The 24230-nt window shown below is 34.9% G+C and overlaps 1 protein-coding gene across 1 annotated transcript in view; it reads right to left on the reverse strand.

Annotated features, from left to right (window-relative positions):
- lama (phospholipase B domain containing lamina ancestor) overlaps positions 1-24230 on the reverse strand; it is a 131150-nt gene that overhangs the window by 63205 nt on the left and 43715 nt on the right. Inside the window, exons 6-7 of the mRNA XM_090414012.1 lie at positions 20927-21021; positions 1664-1824 (exon numbers count right to left, since the gene is read on the reverse strand). Of these exons, the coding sequence (XP_090270138.1) occupies positions 1664-1824; positions 20927-21021 (256 nt within the window). The remainder of the gene's footprint in view (positions 1-1663; positions 1825-20926; positions 21022-24230) is intronic.

A 24230-nucleotide genomic window follows, 5' to 3' on the forward strand; every position in this document is an offset into this window, starting at 1 on the left:
GTATAATTGGGCTCTACTTCATTGAAGAGGGTGGTGTGACCATGACCATGAATAGCGAATGCTACATCGAGAATGTATTGGTTCCGTTCACCCAGGATTTGCTTAGGATGTGTCATGAAAAAACATTCAATTTCGTGCACAAGTATTCTAATAGAGCCTATTTATCAGAACATTTTCCTGGGGAGGCTCATTTCAAGGTTCAAAGAATTTCTGTACTTTTCATGTTCTCCTGATCTCACATCGCTTGATGTCTTTGTTTGGGATATGTTAAAAGGAATGGATCTTCCACCATGACCCACCTTCAAACCTTGATAAACTAAGTAATAAAATTACACAATATGTCCCAACCCTTGTTCTCCAAGATGAACCTTTGAATGCACTACGAAACCTGTCTTGAAAGACAAGGTGCCCATTTCAGGCACGTGATTGACTGTCACTAATGCTTTATTCGACCAAGATTCCACCAATAGTTGTGGATGTACATATCATCGTCTATAATCATATATTTATTTAATAAACCCATTTATTTCATCACATATTGTTGTAGTTATTCCCCCCCCCCCTTCCGTATATTTGGACCTAGTGGCCTGTTACGTTCGTATTAGGCATGGCCTATTACAATTTCAAACCACAACTGCCTTAAGGATGAGGTGGTTAGCCCTATGCCTTCCAATGTGTCTGTAGATGTGTGTGTTTACAGGACCAGTTTGCCTGTTCTGAGGGACAAAAAAAAATCAAGTTTCCAGGTGGGAAAAAACTCCTGCCTCTGTGTGAGACTGGCTAACTCTCCTTTAGTCAAAAGAGATCAGATAAAGGCTCCTCATGTCTTGGATGGGAATTGAACTCAGGTCTTTTTAACCAAAGGGCTTCGTCTATATTGACTGAGCTACAGAGGCTCATTGTAGTTATTCAGTATTGTATTTTTTTTGCACTATACTGTATTTTGTATTGCAACTAAGCATAAAATCTTCCTACAACTGTCATCTTTCATTAGGTTTTTAAAGTTATGAAACCACAAGACAAGAATTTAAAAAGAAATAAGAACTTAATAACAATGGTTGTTCAGAATCTCTTATCTCCAGAGCCCAATCACTCATCATGGAAGAGTAACACTAACCATTATTTACACGGTCTATCGTGCCTCTCCTAAAACTTACTCATTGATCTGCTCCCAATCATACTCTGACCAAGGGATTGTGATTTGTATCACTAAATACATATAGAAAAATTTTAAGACAAGTGGAGGTGTCACTGATACATACTTTTGTAGAAGACTTTAAAGTGTTTTGTACAAAAGAAGCTCAATGACACTCATTCTACAGTGTAAATAAACCACACCCTTTAGGATGTGTGTATCAAAGAGCATTATTGCTGCTGGCTCCATCCATGATAGTGGTTGATGAAACAGAACTCGTGATGAAGAGAATAACTATTTTACAGACAAAACATAATTGTGTGCATTAGTTCTCAGAATTATCAAATATGGTTAGAAACTTAAAAATTTAAATAAATCCATTAAAATGGTTGGGGAGCACAAATTTCTACACAGCATGAGTATTATAACAGATGTACATTTATCTTTTAGATTTCATTATTTTATTTGGTATCTTAAATATAACTTAGAGGTTATAAAAATTAAACTAAATACTGAACCAAAACTTACGTCCCACTGTTGAATCGTTTAAATAAAGATGTCCATGATTTACCATCAGTTGCAAGTCTGTTTGCTACTACAGTACGAAGCCATTCCAGAACTGTATACTTTGGAGTTATGTACTTCCATAAAGAGAAATTGTTGTTGCCAATTGTTGTTTCAATTGTAGTCTAAGTCAAAAAATTAGGCTTAGGTCAAAAAATTCATTCCAGCTAGTAATGCTATTATTTTTATATACTACAGTAATATAATAAAGCAGACTAAAGTAAAAAAAACTTCAATGATTTATAAATATAAAATGAAATGTTAAAGTAAACGAAATGATAAAACTTTGAAAAGACATTCTGTGCATTTCAGGTTTTATTTAATTTTATTGTTTTACTAATTTATTATTATTACATGACACCTCCAGGGAGTCTATAGACTCGTCGAGGGAAGGCACCTACTCTACAACTCTCCGTCTCCACCACTCACAATCCACCAACTACAGCGAACCGCAACTACACCAACATCATCATCTACACCAATGGCATCTACTGGCTGCCATCACCGCTAGTATTTTCACAGACAATCACAAACATCCATGCCCAGAGCAGGATTTGAACTCGCAGCCTTTTGGATGGAGAGCAGATATGCTAACCACTCGGCCAACATACTTCATTCTTCATTAAAAAATATAAAACAAAATGACAAAACTTTGAAAAGACATTCTGTGCATTTCAAGTTTTATTTATTTAATCCTAAGGTCAAAAATCTACTATACAAGAATCTTATTAAAAGTTATTCACTTCCAATAAAATTTATCGACACTAAATGCTATGAAGAATTATAAGCCGGTGCTCATTTCAAAGATAATCATGTTTATTACTAAACCCTTTCACAGTCAGTTTTTTTTTTAATATATAATTTATCATTTTTTTCAATATTTCTAAATAAATGAACTTGATTACTGGGTAGGGACTTTTATATTTTTTTTTATTTTCATTGACCACTAACTTTTTGAGTATCTCATTTTTTTTCTTCTCTCAGATAGCTCAATTATATATTTTTTTTCACTATACCGCCACTATTTTCTTCAAATTTTGTTACTAATTCTCTTTGAAAAGAGTTTGATTTCAAACTCTTCCACCTTTCCTAAAGAACACTGCATTTGTATACTTGAGGCTACAGTTCACTGTCTGAAAGCCTTTGATCTGTATGTTTATCCTTGCATAAGTTAGTGTTCTCTCACTATAACAAACTCACTACTGAAAAGTTTTAACCAAAACATCATAGGTCTAATTCTGTGCTAAAATATTCGCTATAGTAAACTGCCTATTATAATAAATAGTTCTGTGGTTCTTAGAGGTTTCTATGATAAGAGTCAATTGTATTTCTCTGCTCCAATGAAACAAATTTTTCAGAAATTTGGTACTTGGTATTTGTCAAGCCCACTCAATTTTGGTTTACAGTGGACCATTTTTATTGGCAAAATGCTTTGAAGTGATACAAAATGATAAGTCCACTCTAACAATAAAATTTAACATTTAGTATATCAAGAGCCTCTTGCTAATATTTGTTGAGTCACCTCAATTCCAGCTTCAGAGTAATTTTAGCAGTTTGGCATAATGGCATGGTACTAACAATAGCATCTGTTTATAGCACTTAAGGCATAAATAGTTCTGGATTCACAAAGGTAAAATGCAGTATTGCATGCAAATGAAAACAATTAGTGATCACTATGTTAATCTCATAACTGGTAAAATTATTTTAACACAGTTACAAATTATATAGTATTTAATTCTATTTAAAAATATCCTTAATAATATACTCGCAACATATTCCTGTGGACTGTGAATAACAATTCCCAATTCAGTGATAGTGGCTTTATTGCCACCCTCAATGAAGAAAGTTGAGAGGAGAATTGTTCGATAAATTTGGGGGAAACTCAGGGTGACTAAGGCACTCTAAATTGTAGCAAACTGCAACAGATTTCTGATAATTATAGCATTTAAGAAAATTGGTTCTCTTTTATTTTTATATATACATATTTTGTTTAAATGGAAGGCAATAAAAATTATTAAGTGAAACAAGAGTATAATTAAATATAAATTAAAATGCAAATTAAATTTTCACCAATTAAAATTTATTTACAAAAGTAAATCATTTCAATCAAATTATTCTCAAAATAAATTTTAGTTTAATCAAATAAAATATTTTTTTTTAGACTTGGTCTTCAAGGCTAAACTCTTGTTTTGAGACTCATTGAGTTAAGTCTTCCCAAACCCTACCTCACTGCTGAGTTTGTTGAATTTTCAAGACAACTAAAATAGTTTCATTACCATAAGCAAATACAACAAATGCACATATAATTTACAGATTATGTCCATATACTGATATAGATTTTTCTTTAAAGTAACAAATATTTCACTGTAAGCAGAGAATATTAATTCAGCTAAGTTTAATAGTTGTGACACTAATTTTAAAATTACAGACTGTGCATATGAAAATGTTAAATGTAACAATTAAAGGATAAACAATATGTTACAACTCAAATACGAGGATGGTCTGAAAAGTTCTCGACCTCGACCATAGATAGCAAAACTATTGGTAAAATTTTTTTTTTCTAAGTTGGTACATCTAATCATAAGCATCCATGTGAAATTGCAAGTCATTCTATCAAGTAGAATTTTTTTTATACAGCTGTCTGAAGCAAAAGTGTTGTCTGTATCCCTTGAAATGGATAAAATTGAGTATCGTGCGGTTATAAAATTCTTTGTAAAAGAAGGTTTAACACCAAAAGAAATTCATTCAAAGTTTCATAAAAGTTTATGGGCACTCTTCTCCTTTGTTTTTGACAATTAAGAAATGGGCTACCGAGTTTAAACGTGGCCATACCAGCTTGAAGATGATCCATGTGAAGGATGTCCAAAAAGTGTAACGACACCAGAAATCATTGATCAAGTACAGAAAATGGTATTGGATGACTGGCAAGTCAAAGTGCGTGAAATTGCTGAGACTATACACATTTCAAAAGAACATGCAGGATATATTTTGAATGAAGAATTGCTTATGAAAAGGCTTTGAGTGCTGCACTTGCTCACAGCAGATCAAAAATGCACTCATGAAAATCTCTGAACAGTGCTTGGAGCGCTTTAACAAGAATAAAACTGATCTGATTTTGTGCATCAATTTATTACCATGGATGAAACTTAAATTCACTATTACACACCAGAATCCAAACAGCAGTCAAAACAGTGGACAGAAGCCAGTTATTCAGTGCCAAAGAAGACAAAGTTGGTTCCATCAGCAGGAAAGGTCATGGCATTGGTGTTTTGGGATGCTAAAGGCATTTTGTTTATTAATTATCTTGAAAAGGTAAAACAATAACTGGGGAATATTATTCCAATCTTTTAACCAGAATAGACGAAAAAATTCATGAGAAAAGACCCGGTTTGCAGAAGGAAAAAAATCATCTTTCATCAGGACAATGCACCTGCCCACAAAGGTGTTTTTGGCAATTGGAAAATTAAGGGATCTGCACTATGAATTGTTGGAACATCCACCCTATTCCCCAGATTTGGCTCCCTCTGACTTCTATCTCTTCCCAAAACTAAAACTCTTCCTCGCTGGTCAGTATTTTTCTTCGAATCAAGAGCTGATTGCAGCTGTAGAGGAGTATTTTGCAGATCTTACTGAGAACCACTACAGGGACTGGGATAATGGCGCTAGAATAAATGTATTAGTCTTAGGGGAGATCATGTTGAAAAATAAAAATAATTTTGAAATTATAAATTGCTTTTTTCATTGTTAAACCAAGAACTTTTCAGACCACCCTCGTATAACAACATTACCTATCTACATATGAACACTGCAAAGTGAGTGACCATAGAATTAGGGCAGCTTACACACACACATAGCTTGGAAAGAAGTCAACAGACATCTTCATGCACAAGGTGTATCGTGCCATGTAACAAGTCACATGTTTGTAGCTGGTAGAAATTGGAGAATATGATGCTCCCAAATCAGTCCAATGGTCTGTGTGAAATGGCTATGAGAAGGGAACTGAAAGAGGTGTTGTGATAGGATGTCATGTTGCAGGCCTATCTGTTCAGCAAATTGTTGACAAACTGGCCTATCCCGGGTCGACAATCAGTGATACCATACCAAGATGGAAGCGCAGGGAGTCAAGTGCAAGAGCAACCTGCAACAGATGACCACCACACTCATCGAAAGTGACTGCAGAGTGCTACGGAAGATAACATGTAAAAACCGCAATTTGTCGATCAACACATTGAATGTGAAGTTCCGGGCATTGACTGGAAAACAATCCAGTCAATGCCCGTTGATCACTATTGTACAGTTGTGGAAAGTATGCCCCATAGGATTTCTACAGTCATCACAGTGAAAGTAGGCCCCTACATCTTAGTGGCGGCCACCATGGCTGTTTGTTCCTTACACTATGGTGTCCGTTAACTTCTTACCAAGCCCTCTCTCTCTCTCTCTTTCTGTGTGTGTACATACAGACAACCATACATATCTGCTATGCTTCAAAAGTCTTATGCTAGAAAAACAAATATGTATCACATAGTATATACATGGTGAGTAGTGAAATTTTATTAACTGATGGTCTCCTAAAAACAGTTCTATCCAAAATCTTTATTTCACAATGCCTACATTTTCTTGAGAATACTAAATGAAATGAGAAAACTAATAAACCATCAAATACAATAAACAACACTGTAAATTACAAAAATCTCCACAGCTCATCAGCATCAATGATGTCTTTTGTCTGGAAAGATCTGAGTTAATTAATCCTGTCTTAGATACAAAAAGAATCATTATAAAGGTTAAGGGACTTTCAATGCAGGTGAATTAGTTGATATCATACAAATGGCAGAATTTTTTCATTCTGCAAAACAAGCAAAGCAACTGGGGAATATAGGCAGTTGGGAAATGTAGCCGATTAACTGTCTTCTTCTTATAGCAGTAATCAGGTTTATATGAAGCCAAGTTTCTAACAGTAACAGACTATTGAGCCTAACGCATTAAGGGGAAGATAGAAAACCTTACAAGAAATTGAACTGAGTATGAAAGTAATAATTAGAAACTACAATTTTTAAACTATTAAATCATTAATATGTTTCAAAAATATGTCAATGCTGATGGACAACACTAATCAAGGAATGTTTTTTTGTTTTTGTTTTTTTAATATCTTAGTGGTTGCTGATAAGTTAAATTGTCTAGGGAGCATATTATTCAGCATTTTCTTGTAACTATATATTCAATTTGGAATTTTTAACTAGTTTTTTTTTTTTTTTTTAAGCTGGACCTGATCACTTCATTTTTGGGATTACTTTATCAAAAACTTCTCCAACAGAAATTGTCAGGTCATAAGGATCATAGCTCTCTATTTCTTTTTATTCTTCCATATTTTTTCTTCATGAATACTGTTCCAGCTCAAGTTGATTTTCTATAAATCTTCTCTTATTTGGTCTCTCTACCTTTTCCATAATCTCCTCTTGGTCTTTTCCCCTCAATTTGCAATTCATAAATTATTTATGGTATGCTTTCTAAATTCATTCCCATCATATGTCCAAACCACTTCAAATGAGTTCACAGGCATTTCTTCAAAAACATTTCTAAAATTCAAAAGTCCAAAAGCATGTCTAATATTCACATTTTTTTTTATTCTATTTATTCTACTGCATAAGACAAAATGATCAAAAAGTAACTTAATCAAACGCTTACACTTCAGAGGGCCCTCATTGTTTTCCAAAGTAGACTACTATACCATTATAGAAATATTGTCACATGAATTCCTCCTCAATATCTCCTGATCTAAACTTCCACTATTAGTAAGGATACTTTTCACATATTTGAAGGTTTCACTACTCTTCAACTTACCCATTGAGTTTAACATTAACTCAGATTCAAAATGTTCTTACTCTTCTTGTTATCAGGTCATTCCAAAAGCAGTAAGTTTTGAAAGGATATAAAAGATAAATCACTTGTTAATTTAATCAAGTATATATTCTCCATTTGAATCAATAATGCTCTTCCAACATTGTGAAAGCTTCATAGTGTCATTTCTATAGAATTCAGGAGGTTTGGAGGCAAAGAAGTAGCACAGGCTCAATTTCAGTACCTGTAATGTATTGTATTGTTTTTCATTAATGAAATGTTGCAAACTTCAAAATAAGTGGTAATCTGAAGGTGCAAGATCAGGAGAATATGGAGGATGTGGAAGCTTTTCCAAGCCGAGTTCCTCAATCTTGGTACAGGTGATTCTTGCACTATGAGGGCACGCATTATCATGGTGAAAAACAAGCCTTTCGACTGACCAGAGAACACCTCTTTTCTTTCAGTTTTTCGTTCAATCGACCAAGTTGTTTCACAGTACACTTTAGCTGCGATCATTTTTGGTTTTGTGGCAAGAGTTCAAAGTGTATAATATCAGTCATATCCCACCATATGCTTAACAAAACCTTCTGAGGGTAAAGGTCTTGTTTTGGTTGAGCCTATCATCTGAATGAACCCACTGCCTTCGGTGCTTAACATTCTTGTAAAGTATCCACTTTTCATCACCAGTGACACAGACTACTTAAAACCGAAGACTGAACCTCTCAAGAATGAATAGCAAATATTGATATGCTCTCTTTGATCGTTGTTTGTCAGTTAGTGAGGAACCCACTTGCCAAGCTTACACTATTTCAAGTTCTTGCAAATAGCGATGGATGGTTGATGACAATGAATTAAGATCTTTTACTAAATCTTCAACAGTTGCATTGGCATTTTTTTCAATTGCAGCTTCCAGCATATCATTATCGAAAGAGACAGGGCACCCACAGTCATTCAAGCTAATGTCCCCTTGTCGAAATTTTTGGAACCATTGCTGGCACTTTTGCACATTCAAAACATTATCACCATACACTTGCATATTTTTTTATAGTGTTAACAGCATTGTTGCCTTTTTTGAACCCAAAGCAATAATAACTTAAATAACTTATGTATGATGGTCTTCAATGTGAAATTCCTTAGAATGAGGCTGCCTCAGCTTAATAGTACTTATAAAAGTTTAAAATTTCATTTCTAGATAAGCTGAGACATGTTTGAACAGTATAAAAAATAACATTACTTTTGGGATTTATTTATTTTGTGTGCAAACTACAGAAAATGTAAGATCATACATATACTAAAATCTTGGTATTTCTAGCCTGGCTCCCACTGATGAGACCTCAATAAAGGTCGAAACCAGTCTGGGTAGTGGCCCCCTTGCCTTTAATACAAAACATCATACATCTCCTCTAGGAGATGTGCTTTGCATTAAGGGTAAATATTAAGATTAGTGATCAGAGCTTATTCTACTTTACCATGAGTTGCCTTGGTCTTGCACTACCTGTAGGATCAGCTGGACTTGCAACACTTGCAGGTGCAAAACTTGACTTGTTTGTCTGTTTGCTTACTTGGGAAATGGAGTAAAACCAGGTTTAAAATAGCTTGGTATCTTTAACATTTATTATACCCAAGGCAAAATACTTTCTACATTAAAAGAATATGGATTAAAAGCATACATTAAAAGACAAAAATGCCACTTGCATGAAATATTAAGTAAAAATATAAAATGTCAAATTTCACTCATCCAGTGACTAATATACTTAGTCACTTAGTCCTGTATTATATAGCCGTTTGGCTTTTTATACTTTACTGCTAAAGTATATTATATAGCCGTTTGGCTTTTTATACTTTAAAGCTGTTTCATTACACTGCATTAAATCTTCTCAGGTATATATATTATTAATGTCTATTAGGCAGCATTACAGAAGATGATCTATGGTTTGCGTTTCACCACATGAGCAGCTGTCATTGTCTGTGTAGCCCCATCTGGCCATATTCTGCTTTGATCTGCATATTCCGAAATGAAATCAATTCAATGTCTTCCATCTTTGCCAGTCAAGATGTAAACCAGAAGGAAGAAATTTGTTTAAGTTCAGAGCCTCTGGAGATTGTTCTTGCCACATTGTTGACCTTGTAGCTTTTATGGAATCAACCAATGGTTCCACCGAATAAAACTTTTCCTTGATCTTAGCCTCTTATATACTGCAACATGTCCATACAAAGGATGCCATTCATTTAGTTGTTGTTTCTGCTTATATCTACTCTGTGTAGTCCTTCTGATGTGAGGTGCAATACCAGACAGTGAGTATAGATGGTCAATTTTTGTATGCTTAAGGCAGCCGGTAATGTGCTGACATGTTTCATTAAGAACCTTATCAATAATTTTGACATGTGAGGATCTTTCCCAAACAGGGCTAGCATGCTCGGCTGTCGAAAAGCAGAGTGCCAGTGCAGAGGTGTGCAGTACTTGTGGATTCGCACCCCGCCGAGATGATGTTAATCGGGCAGAATATTATTACATGTTTGAGTTTTAGCTGCTGTCTTCTCTATGTGTCACTCATAATTTAGGGTCCTATTTAGTGTAACACCTAGGTAAGTTGGATTTGGATAATTGACCAGTTTCACACCATTCCATTCTATATTCAACTCTCTCCTTGCTTCCCTATTATTGAGATGGAAAAGACACATTTGGGTTTTACTGGGATTTGTTTCAGTTGGTTTTCCTTATAGTAAACTGTAAGGGTTTCTAGCTCTTGTGTGAGCTGCTTCTCAATGTCAAAGGATTTTGGTTGATAAGCTATTGCCCGGTCATCTGCATATAATTCTTGACCGTGGGTTTATAGGTTGGTCATTAGCATATATATTGAAGAGGAGGGGAGATAGTATACTTCCCTGAGGTAGACCATTTTTCTGGATATGCCATCTGCTCTTTTTTCCTTGAAAATCAACAAAGAACTCCTGTGAACAGCAGCAAAATATCTCCACTAACCGATAGCAGTTTGTCATGCTGTAAATTTTGACTGTAAGCTTTCTAAGATTTAGTGTGTCATGCTGCTGTCAAATCTATAAATACAGCTACTGTTGCTAACCCCCTTTCAAAGCCGTTCTCAATAAACTGTGTTAAGTTTAATACTTGTCCAGTGCATGATCTTCCTGGTCTAAATCCTGGCTGTTCTTTATCAGCACTTTCTCTATTTCTGGACTTAGTCTGTTCAAGATTAACCTCTTATACAGCTTCAGTGTTGTGCATAGGAGAGCTATAGGCCTGTAGCTCTTTGGATCCTCAGCAGGTTTACCCAGTTTCAGGATAGATATTACATTTGTTTGCCTCCGTATGCTGGGTATTTTAGCAAATTTCCAACAGAAGTTCAAAAATTCAAACAACCACTCTGTTGCCTTTTCTCCCAGATTCCTTATTATCTCATTTCTGATATCATCTATACTGGCAGCTTTTCCTGGTTTTAAGGCTTTTAGGACATTTTCTAGTTCCTCTTTAGTAAATGGTGCTTCGAAGAGATTCTTTTCTGAATCCCTAAATTTTTATTAATATAATCTTCAGCTATTTTTCCTTCGGTACTTTTACCTAAGTTTACCATTCAGAGATAGCTGAGTTGCAATTTGGTTTGTATTTATATTAACTTCAGTTGCTGCTGTTGTGGGGTCACCAGATAATTTTTTGAGTAAGAGCCAGGTTTTCCTCCTACTGTGTTTCATATCTAAGCTTTTAATTTTCTCTGCACATTGTTGACTTCTTTTTTCAGACAGGGCTGCTATTCCTCTCCTGTATCAATTTTCTGATGAAAATGGATCTTTATCATATAGGTCACAATATCTTTCCACGTTGTGCTCTGTAAAACATGGAATGTAACATGTTCTACTACCTCTTGGGATGTGCCTGGCAGCAGACCATCTAATTGCTTTGATGAACTTTCCATAATTTTCTGGTCTGGGTGAAATGTTGCTCAGGTTTATGTCTAATTCTCTTGAGAACTGTTTCCAGTTAGCTTTTTTAAAATTAAAGCATCTTCTAAGTGGGATCTCCTTAAGTCGGACTGGTGGGAAGACTTGCAGCATTATTGGTCTATGTCAGTGGTGTTCAACCTTTTTTAATACGTGAGCTACTTTTCTATAAAAAGTTATTTGGCAATCTACTCTCTTATAAGTTATTCTGCAATCTACTCTCTTATACAGATCACGTTCCCCCAACCTGATATCTGATTATGCACAAATAAACAACTAAAAAAAAAAATACACAACTAAAAACTTTGTGTATTTAAAAATTTATTTATCACTTTTAATTATTTTAATACAAAAAAAAAAAAAAAAAATATATATATATATATTGGAATAAAATATTTATTTCTCTATTTTGAAAACCAAAGTTAGAAAAAAACGACAGATTGATTACAAACTCACAAGTTACAGGAAATGCTGTTTGATTAAAAAAAAAAAAAAAAAGTTAATGTGAAATTTGGCATTGTTTGGACCTCACAATATTTTCATAGTCAAGTTGATATGAAGTGGCCAATCGCAGACAATCATTCAAATGATCATTTGTAATTTGGTTTCTGAATTGATTTTTTATGACAGTCATATTTGAAAAAGCAGATTCTGACAAATATGTCGATCTGAAACACGACAGAATTTTTTGCGCAACATCAGTTAATATTGGGAATTTTTCATGTGCATACTTCCAAATGACTTCATTGTTCATTGATTTTAAATGTCAACTATTCTGAATGTTTATTATCTCAAGTTCTACTTCAGCTTGGTTTATATCAAACAGCCCACTAATTTCATTTTAAGTTTTTGTGATGTTCAAGTTTTCTTGAAATGGATTATTGATAAAAGATACAATCGTTTCAGTTTTATTAAAATCTTTAAATCTTGAATTTATTTCTTCCTCAACTAATTCTATTTCACGAATAAATTCTTTTAAATCATAGCAAAGCATTTCTTGATTTTGTTCAAAAAATTTTAATAAATATGGGAGATGTCTAAATTTGTGGTCATTTATATTTTTCTTTAATTAAGTATTGTTGGAAAGTTTTTATTGAACTTAACATGTCAATTAAATTTTTATCTCTACCTTGTAACTCTAAATTAAAATTGCTCAATTTCATACAGAAATCTACTAAAAACGATAAGTGTAACAACCATCTTTTATCACTCAGTTGTGGATAAATATCTCCTTTTTCATCAAGAAAAATTTTTATATCGTTAATTAATACAAAAAATCGTTCTAAAAATTGACTTCTGCTGAGCTAGCGAACATTACTGTACAACAGAAATTCCCTATCATCATCTGCCTGCAGTTTAAATAACCGCCATTGCAGGGCTTTTCCTCGAACAGAATTTACAATTTTAAATGTAATATCCAAAACATCTTTTGTGTTTAATCTTTTACTACACAGTACTTGTTGGTGAATAATACAGTGGTACGTTAAAAAATCTGGATATTTGTCATCGTTTTTACATAATGAAATGAAGCCTGATTTATTACCTATCATTGCAGGAGCACCATCAGTAGTAATAAACACAAGTTTAAAAAGCAGAAGTTTGTGTTGTTTCACAAATTCATCAAATGCCAAAAAAATGTCTTCTCCCCTGGTCCTTCCCAATAATGGTATAATTTTCAAAGGTTCTTCTTTACTTGAATAATCTTGAAATACCATGCAAATAAATACCATTAACTGAGCAATATCAGTGAAGTCATTTGATTCATCAAATTGTAATAAAAATGCAACACACTGGTGAATGTCTGACATGAACCTGGCCTGGAAACTTTTCTCCGGCAATTGGAACTCTTCCTTTCGGCAATTTGAAACCTTGTCTGCGGCCTAGAAGTAGTCTCTCTCTCTCTCTCTCTCTAGCGACGTCTCAAAGCAAGAAGCTCCTTTCTGGAAGCGGGAATCTCCTCTCTCAAGTAACGTGGATCCAGGCAGTTTCTCTGACAGCGACTCTGGACCGAGCAGCCTCCTCTCTGACAGCAATTCTGGAACCGGGACACCTTCTGCTTGCTTCAGTCCCTTTTTATTAGGCCTCCTCTGAGACCTCCCATGAAGTTTGGCAACCCCCCCAAAGAATCGGTATGAGTCTTTCATCTTAAGTTTCACGTTTGGCACACCTTTTCTTCTCCTCCGCTTTCTTTTGATTGTAAGTTGTCGGTCATTGGAAAGTTGTTTGAACTCTTTCTGACTGACTTCGGAGATGTTTAAACTTAGAGCCTGCAAGCCTTTCTCATACATACAAGTTTCAATAACAATCTTTCTATTGTCGCCATGTACAGCTTCAGTGACAAAAACACTGCCTTTGTTTTTAACACTTTAACATATTCTTATTAAAGCAGTATATACAGTTAGCTTTAAAAGAGTTATTTACAAAAACATCTAATACAAACTATACCGAGACAAACAAAGTTTATTTTTTTACAATATTCACATGGGACTTAACCTAAGTAAAAAATCGATGTAATGTGCTTTGGAATATTTAATATTTAAGCTACAATCGAGTTTTTACACTTTGCTTATAATCGTATTCACTCGGCTTGCTGTTTGACTTCCACTGATCCAAATTAATTCATTTACCTGGACTTTTAAGAAAATTACCGATTTGACAATTTTAAAGAAAAATAAATAAAAAATAGCAATACACTTAAAGCGAATTAAAAATAATACAAAATAATGATAAATAAAATATTACATTTTCAGTTTTAATTAAATTTGCAAGTAAGGAGGAATACACAAGAGATCGACCGAAAATCGCTCCGCGATCGACCGGTTGATCACGATCGACGGGTTGAACACCCCTGGTCTATGTTATGTACTTGGGATTGCTGCAAGTACCTGTTTAGTGCACAGATTAGCTATTCTATTACTGAAAAATCCACGGTCTGGGTTATAACCTCTTTTCCATCTTCTACTGTTAAATGATGATGGCTGTTTAGGATCGTGTATAAGATTCATTTGATTACTTTCAGCCCACTGTTCAACTAACTCTCTATCCTCGTTTGTTTCACTATAACTCCACTATGTGCTATGGCTGTTAAAGTCACCTATAATAATAGCAGATTTCCTTTGTATCAAGTACTGGGACATTTCAAAAGCAAAGCTTATACTGGTTTATATACTGAGAAAACACTGATGTTATCCAGATCTATTCCAAGGATTTCCATGTTATTTTGGTTTGTGATTAGGCATCCTGTAATTTGGAGCTCCTGCCGAGCGAAGATAGCACTTCCATACTTTTCATGTGGTATTTCTTTTATAAGCTTCATTCCAGCAATTTTAGGTCCGACTTGTTGAGGTCTTTTGTATGTGTCCTGTAGACATAAAATATCACATTTTTGCAATAAGATCTTTTACAGAGGAGAGGCCCTTTGTATTATGTGAGATGATTGTCAGGATTGATTTCCATAAAGGCCATTGAGTTTTAGTCATAGTGTCTCTGATAAAGAAGATGCCAGTTGCACTATAAAACTGTAGAAAACTATAGAAGACTGTATTGCACTATGCTATACTGTAGATCGCTGGTAGCAGAATTCACGGTTTGTAAATAAGCCAACAGGGGTCGCAACATAAACGCTTCTGCTATGACCCCTACTTTTGGGATGACCTGATATTAATATGTAACCCAGAGTTTTGTGTTACTGTTTCATTTGCACAGTTTCTTCTATAGTTTTTCTTCTGAATGTGTCCAAATCATTAAATCTACAAACAGCTATTTCGCCTCCATAGTTATTAGCTTTATCTAGAAACACTATTCATCACCACACTGACTAGGCGATAAGACACTTTCTTGTTGCACTCCATTATTAAGTATAAACCACTCTAAAATTTAGTCTTCAGCTAAATTTCAAAAATTAAAGTACATTTAATATATACATTCTTGATCATAACTATTCCTTCTTTTCTGATGCCTATCTTTTCCAAACTTTTTCTCACTAAATCCAGCTAAAAGCTTTTCTTCGACACCAGAAATGCTATAAATAGGCTTTTTTCCAAATTCCTAGTGTTCTCTCCATTTCTCTTATAGCAAAATCACAAGTTGATCACTCTTTTTCAAAGCCAAGCTGCTCTTCTCTTAGACCCTCTATTCTACCCCTTAGTCTTGTTGTGATTATCCTTTCATTTTGCACATGTCTTTTCATTTAGTGTTTAGTATTCTCAAGAAATTGTGCATATTGTGAATTAAGGTTTGGATAGGACTATTTTTAGGCCAACATTTAAGTGGAGAGGATCAACGAAATTTTTACTGCTCACAGGTGCATATACTATTTGATGTATGTTACACATTTGTTTTTCTAGCATAAGACCTTTGAAGCATAGCAAAATATGTATATATCTGTACATATGTTTGTATGTATCTCTGCACAGTGACAAAAAAGCAAAGTAAGAAAATAAAAAAAAAAACCTTTGAAGCAAAGCAAAATATACATATACCGATAATACATATGTTTATATGCATCTTTGTATAGTATCAGAATAATGCTATTTCTATATAGTTACTACACTTCCTTCTTCAGCTTCCTTTATATATTGGAACATTAATACCCTTGGTCCAATTATCAGGCATCACCTTTCTCCAGATAAACCTAAAGATGTCACATCCATTTCAATCCTGACCTGCCAAAAGAAGCTCTGATTAATTCATCAGGCAAATTATCTATCCTAAGGGGCTTTCCATTCTTCCTTAATGCTTCTTCAACCTCTGCTACACATATTTCCACATTCACTCTTTCTCATCACTATATTCGTTTGTATTCACTATGGTTTTCATCTTTAACAGATTTCTAAAACAGCGTTTCAACATTATTCTAATCTCTCTTCTGGCAGTCATAGTCACAAGACATATCGCTTTTATTTAAAAAACTCTGTTCCTCACTGCTTCTTCTAATCTTCATCAGGCCATATAAATTTTCTTGTTCCATTAGTAATATCTTCCAACTTATTTGTAAATTCAATCCAGCTTTTCATCTTTTTCCTCTTTAATTGTTATATACTGTATATCTTTTTTTTTTTTTTTTGCATGGCTCAGTCTTGATTATAAACAATTCTATTATTGTTCAATCTAGTCTTTATGAACTTCTGTAAAGCTTTATTTTTTAATTGCTTCTTTGATTCACTCCTTCCATCAGTAAGTTTATTTTCTATTCTTGCTTCCACTTGTTATTCTGCACACCATTTATACTTTCTTACTCACTTCTCATCTACATTATCTGCAATTAACTCATGGACCTAGAATCTGATTTCAAAACACAAATTCATGCTTTACCTTAGTCTACTTAAATTCACAGTTTGGCTTTCAATCTCTTTTGTTCTTGCAACATATATTTTCTATTATCATCATTCCTGATGTGTATAGGCGAATATGACAGTATCACATAATTAAGCTCACATTATTCTCCTATCAACAATTTTCCTTCAAATTAGTCTATTGAACATTGAATTTCTAAAGGCACTTCGGACTAAATCAATCTACCTAGATCTTGGTCTTCCTCCGAGTCTTTTTCTTGCCATCTTGGCATCAAATACCTTTTGCTAACCTTTCCTTCCCTATTCTGTTTAAATGATCATCCTACCTTAGATTAGCCCTACTTACACAGGAATTTGTTGGAAGTTTTTTCCACTTGGTTAGACTATAATAAATTTAGTTTATTATAGTCTAACCTTTATCCAAGTGTAAGCAAAGTGCCTGAAGTATCTTCATGACTGAGGCAACTAGTGATAAAGGTGGACCAAGCTCTATCCCTACTTGTCTTAGTATCTCCAATAATGCAAAGCACATCTTGCATTATGGGAGATACTAAGACAAGTAATGATGAGAGCTTGGTCCACCTTTGGCTCCCACTGACGAGACCTCAATAAAGGTCGAAACCGGTCTGGGTAGTGGTCCTTCCCTTAATGCATAGCATTATACATATCCACAAGGAGATGTGTTTTGCATTATGGGAGATACTAAGACAAGTAGTGATAAGATCTTGATCCACCTTTACCATGAGTTGCCTCAGTCCTGAAGATACTTCAGGTGCAAATGAGACATGAGAACACATACTGCAATTTACAGAACAAAAATACTATTTATGGTGGGCAGTTGATAGTGTTGTATTTTGTAGTTTGAGAATTAAGTACACTGGTGTCCAAAACTTAAGGACGAACACTATTTCTGAAGACTACAACTGCAAATGCAGATGAATCAGTTTGTGGCAATTTGCATAACTAACAATTCCGAGTAGAAAGCAAGCAGACATTCAAATTTTCAATTCATTTGCAAAACGGTGTGGTAGCACTCTACAGGATAAAAGGCAAAAGGCTGCACTAAGTGAAGTGTGTCTGAAGAAAGCTCTTTTCATGAAGGAATAAAGTTGCAAACTTGGAAAATCTTGTAATGTCTCAGATATCTAGATAATTTCAAGTGGGGAAGAATTATTGGAAACCTTGAAGAACTGCAGAATTACTGATATTGATAGAGAGTTTGGAATCTCAGATAACATTGTATCCAGGCTTTGAGTAGCATTTCAAACCAACAGAATGTGTTCCAAAAGAAGTCGACCTCACCACAGAGCATGAGGACAGATTTTTGGTTATAACTGCAAAATATAATCAATGCACCATGGCAAGTCAACTTGCAAGTCGGCTCCATTCAAGCACAGGTACATGGAATCTGGATAAACTGTGGCAAGACGTCTGCGACAAGTAGGCCTGAAGTCTGCATCCCTTTATCTACAGCTCATTGTAGAGCATGTTTTCAGTGGTGTTTCATCCATAAAAATAGGACTAAACACTGGGCTAATGTATAATGTACTCTTTACAGAGGAGAATCATTTTAGTCTTTCCTCAGATTCTAGATGACACTTGATCTGGCATGAAAGTGGTGCTGCTTACCATCGCGAGAATGTTCTTGAAAGGGATAGATATGGAAGTGCTGAGATCATGGTGTGGAGATGATTTATACTTAATGGATGCACCAAGCTACAAGTGCTGGAAAAAGAGATTATGACTAGTGAACAGTACTGCAACAAAGTTCATCAACATCATGTTCGATTGTTCCATGGTGCTGTAGGCAAAGAATTCATTTTTATGGATGATAATGCCACACTGAATCATACATGAGCAGTGGAGATGCATCTTGAGACAGAGGATATTAATCGAATCAAGCAGCCAGCATAATCCTCAGATCTCAATCCCACAGAACACAATTGTGATGAAATAGGCAGATGCATTGCTGCTCAAAATTCTCCTCCAGAAAATAAACAAACAAGGCCTTATCAATGTTCTGAAGACAAAAATAGTTTTTGTCTTCAGAACATAGAAAAATACCGAAGGAGGAGTGGGCCAGTTTGCTTCCAGAATTCCTGCATCACTTGCTGCTAAGCATAGTATGACATTGAGGTGCATTACAGTTCAGGGTAAACACATTACATACTGAAATATCTCTTTGCATAGTTTTGCACTGTACATAAATTCCTTAGCTATGTCCTTAGGCAATTCATAACTTTTTCCAAAAATATATTGCAATTGTCTCACCTTAAACTAGTACGGATAAATATGACTTCTCCATTGCTTCCACTTTAGTATCACCTCTGGGTCTGGCTCCCACTGACAAGACCTCAATAAAGGTCGAAACCGGTCTGGGTAGTGGCTCTTCCCTTTATGCATAGCATTATACATGTCTGCAAGGAGATGTGCTTTGCATTATGGGAGATACTAAAACAAGGAGTGATGAGAGCTTGGTCCACCTTTACCACGTTGCCTCAGTCCTGAAGATACTTCAGGAGCAAACTTTGTTTGCTTACACTTGGATAAAGGATTATAATTTATTAGTATACTGGCAATAAATTTATGTTCACGTTTGGCTGTAATCGTGAAAATGTTTTCATATACAGGTAAAAATTTAGTTTGTCCTTAGCTTTTGGACACCAGTGTAGGAGAGCGGCCGGTGAGTTGTGTAGTGGGGAGTATGCCTTCCCATGGCGAGTCCTTGAACTGCCTTGAGGTGGCACAATAATAGTAGTAATTATTATTATATTTTCTTAGGAAAACTAAGTAGGCATTATAAAACCAAAACAAATAATGGCTAAATATAAGGCATCACCATTCCCTCTATAATTTCTGAAAAGCATATCAAAGAAATCAAATCTGATTTTTGAAGTAAAAAAACTTGCTGTCCAAATAGTATTCATCTCTTCTGGTCCTAAATGCTACTTCTGCCTGTTGCTGCTGCCTCCTCTTCCAGCTGATATCTTGAAAAGACAATATCTCTTGTAACATCAATAAAAACTAATTTCATACTGGTGATCAAGACACCATCTAAACTAATGCACTCTCCACTCTATGCCACCCCTTCTGATCTCTCACCAGAAACTAAGAACCCAGATTAATAACAAAAATGTCCTCTAGTTCTGATAGTATTTTCCCTACTCTTCTATCCCGATTATGCTTAGAATATGTATGCAAAAACTAAACTTTGCCTTGTGTCACCTCTGTAAATGCTCCTTTTCACTAGTGTGTACCTTGGAAGTAGCTCAAATTCAGCTTATTCTGAAAAAGACAAATCTTATGAAAAACAAACTATCACCCTGCTGCAATAATTTCAATATTTTAAAAAATAATTTATACACTTCCTCACTAACTGAAAGTTCACCATTTAATCAATGATTATTGATACAAATGCTAGTGCTCCTGATCAACAGGGAATCTTACACTGTCCGTGAGAGCTTTAGACTCTCTTTCCATTCAAGTTACTGGTCTTGACATTATATTTGGTTCCATTTTGTACATAAAATTTAAACTGAGTTGATTGTAGATATCTCTCTCGATGACTTGGAACATAAGCTACCTGATCATCATCAAGTTCATTCTAAATGCAATTAATATCAACTCAGTATCATAAATTTGGATCAATAGAATCAGTAATGGTAATTTGAACAGCATGTGTCAGTTTCAGGCAATGTAATAGCACTGCCAATTTTTTTTAAAAAAAAGTTTCTTCTAATACTTAGTAGTAATTATTATTCAGGAGGGGGGGGGGGAATATCCTCTGAGGTACTTTTCTTCAGGCAGAGAAATAATGTGGTTGCTATAAGGAAGGCAAATACTAGCCTTCATCATACTAATTCCTAATGAAATAATTCCCAATGAATATTCATCCAAATCAATCATGTTAAGTATCAGTCACAATGATAATAAATTAGAGTTACACTCAGCTAGATATGCAAAATGAAAGTATCAGGACAAAATAATACTAATACAAAACTGAAATACTATTATATGGTACTGCAACTTGTTAGTTTATTTGAAAAATATGCAGAACAAAAACACCAATTTTCATCAGAAAATTAATCATTTCATTATGCACTAATTCCCATCAGTAATAAAGAAATAATACAATACATACCAATCCAGAGGAGAGCAGATAAAAATCATCACCAGAGAAAATAAGTCCAGGCTGTGAAGAGAATGCTGCAGTATGCCCTGGAACAACAGGGCTGCCTAAAAATTTAAATAGATAATTTATTTTTATTAGTAGTAAAATCAATCCTATAGTACATGAAAATAAATACCAATTAGATAAGAGGGGATATTCCCATTTCCAAGATGCTTGGTATTGTACTCAACCTTTGCAATGGGGAAGGGTGGAAACCAGTTGTCTCCCAAAGTTGGGCATTAGGTCATTAATTTTTTTTGCTTATTGGTTATTATTAATGCTTATCATTACTGTAAGCAAATGATATAAGTGATCTGCCATTCATTCTTACTTTCAGTTCATGAGAGATGACAAAAAAGGCAATATTAGTATTATAACAAATTTGCCCTATAGTAAACCAACAGAGACCAAAGAAAATGTATTGTAGCATAAGGTTCATGATAGCAAATTTGGGAGAAGACCTTTTCTCCTCCTTCTTCCAAAACTGGTTTGCCAGAATAATTATCATTAAAAGTATCAGCATTTAGGAAAGTAAAACTTTTCTACCCTCACTTCTGACAAACTTTCAGTGCCAACTTTCTCTTGGCACCTTGTCATATGCCTTTTCCAAATCGACAAAACTTAAATACAGATCTTTGTTATATTCCCATGCTTTCTCGACTATTTGTCGTAAAGTGAAGATCTGATCCTGACAGCCTCTATTTGGCCTGAATCCAGCTTGTTCTTCAGCAAGCTTTTCTTCCACAATTCTTCTCAACCGTTTCTCAAGTATACTTGCATAGATCTTGCCAGGAACACTCAGTAGGGAAATACCTCTGTAATTCTCACATGCAGTTTTATTTCCCTTTTTATATATGGGTACTATGAGAGCTCTACTCCACTCATTGGGAATTCGTCCCTCTGTCCAGGCTTTCTGAACTATGCAGTGCAGCCACTATAAGACTTTTATACCACCATACTTCAGCATTTCTGGTCGAATATCATCTACTCCTGCTGCCTTTCCACATTTCAAGCCTTTGATGGCTTTTTCTACTTCAAGTATGGATATGTATTCCTGACTGCATGCCTGGTCAGTGCTTTTTATCACTGTGCTGTCATCACTGCTTGTTTCATTTAGCAGTTTTTCAGAGTAATTACTGAATACTTCAAGGATATCTTTTTCTCCTGTTTTCATGTCACCTTTATCATCTCTAACTCCTTTTACAGCACTCTTTCCTTCATTCCTAAGCTTCTTCAACAACCTCCAGAATATTTTGCCACCTTCTTGATATTTATTTCCTATATTCTTGCCAAAGTCCTCCCATGACTTTTGTTTAGCTAGTTTTACACACTGTTTAGCTTTCTTACATTTGTCTCTGTATTCTGTAAGAGTAAAAGCTGACTTATTTGCCAGGAACTTTTGATATGCTTTCTTCTTTTCCTTCACTGCCTCTTTAATTTTGTGTCCACCAGGGAGTTCTGATTTTTTTATCCTTGCACACAACCTCACCACATGCCTCTCTGGCAGAATCAATCAATGTTTTCTTCAGAGTTTGCCACTGAATCTCCAAGGTTTGATTCCTGTTCTCAAACTCTTTCATTTTCTTTTCAATAATCTTTCTGTATTTTAGTCTACAGTTCACATCTGAGGGCTGCTCAACTTTTACTCGCTTTAAAACTTTCTTACATGTTATTCTTTTCAATATGAAATTCAATTTTATCAAGCTCAAGACTAAATAGTGATCACTTCCAATTTCAAATCCTCTCTACACTCTGGTGTCCTGCACCAGAGAGAAAACATCACTATCAACAATAACATAGTCAATAAGACTTTTCTTATTCCTTGCCTCTTCTCTCCATGTGAATTTGTGCACAATTTTATGTTGGAACATGGTGTTAGTAATAACCAGTCCATGTCCTGAGCAGAAATCCAACAGATATTTGCCATTATTATTAGCTTTGCTCTTTTCTCCAAATTTTCCCAAAATATTTTTGTATGTCTCACAATCATTTCCTACTCTGCTATTTAGATCCCCAACAAGGACCAACTTTTCCTTTTTCATTGTGTCAGTTGCTTTTTCTAAAGCTTCAAAAAATTCCTCCACTTCTACCTTAGTAGAACCTTCTGTGGGACCATAGGCACAAATAAGTCTCATTGTCCAGTTCCCCATTCTCATATTTGCCCACATTATTCTACTTGAGACTGACTGCCATTCAAGAAGATTAGCCTCTTATTTTGTGTTGAATACTATGGCTACTCCTTCTTTTCCTTGATTGTCATTGCCTGAATATAACATTTTGTATTTATTGCTCAGAAAGATCTCACCAGTTTTTGTCTTTTTTGTTTCAGTCACCCCTATTATGTGGATCTGGTACTTATCTAATTCCTAGCTAGCTCCATTTCTTTGCCATTCAGGCTTCTTATGTTGATAGTACCGATCTCTAACTCTGGTGATGTTGAGTTGGGGTGTGTTTTTAGATTTGTTCCAGTAGCTGACTTTTCGCTGTTCGCCCTGGTTCGCTGGCAAAACAGGGGCCTTGTTTAACCGGGCGATGCCCCAGCCAGCATGAAATTTTGTCATGTTGTGCCATCATTTTTTATTTTGGTTTAACCAATAAGAATACAATTTGGTCGGCTAAATCCCAAATTGCCAGCCCATCCTCGTTCGTTCAGTGTCCAAGTAGATACCCAACAGGGTGCACCACGAGAAGGTGAGGATTGGACATTAGGTCAGCGTTGGTCGGTTCTCCGCATTCCTTTAAAGGCTATGTGGAGGTCTCCTTTCAGTTATACAGCTTTGACCCTTAAGCACCCCTAAACAAAAAGGTACTGTTATCTAATTCTAATGAAATCCAGTGAAAAGTCATTAAAACTTATATCTAGGAAGGGGGAAAAAATGTTAGCTGCATTTTTTTTTTCTGGCAGGAAAATTGTTAATCAACTCTTGTGCCATGGAGAGAATACTAATCAGCACTTATAAAAAGAGATTTTTGGAGTGTTTCAGTGAAAAAATTTGGCAAAAATGGCTGATAAACAGTGCTTCCCATAACAACATGTTTCCATTATGGTGTTGTAGATGGCACAAGTACTTGAATTCTTTCAATGCCTACTATATTCTGAAGGTTTATCTCTCTACAATATTTTTATTACTAAATGAGGAAAAAAAACAAAAAACTTTTGTGTGAAAATAAAATGCAATTTGGTATGCTAGCTAGAAGTGCCAAAACACATACCCAAGTTTCTGAAATATTTATGGAGAACAAGAAGTATGGAGAAGTGTCAAAAGTAACCTCT

This window comes from Typopeltis vanoorti, chromosome 24 (genome assembly GCF_054136105.1).
Source record: "Typopeltis vanoorti isolate ZY-2024b chromosome 24, IOZ_Tvanoo_1.0, whole genome shotgun sequence".
NCBI classification, from domain to species: domain Eukaryota; kingdom Metazoa; phylum Arthropoda; class Arachnida; order Uropygi; family Thelyphonidae; genus Typopeltis; species Typopeltis vanoorti.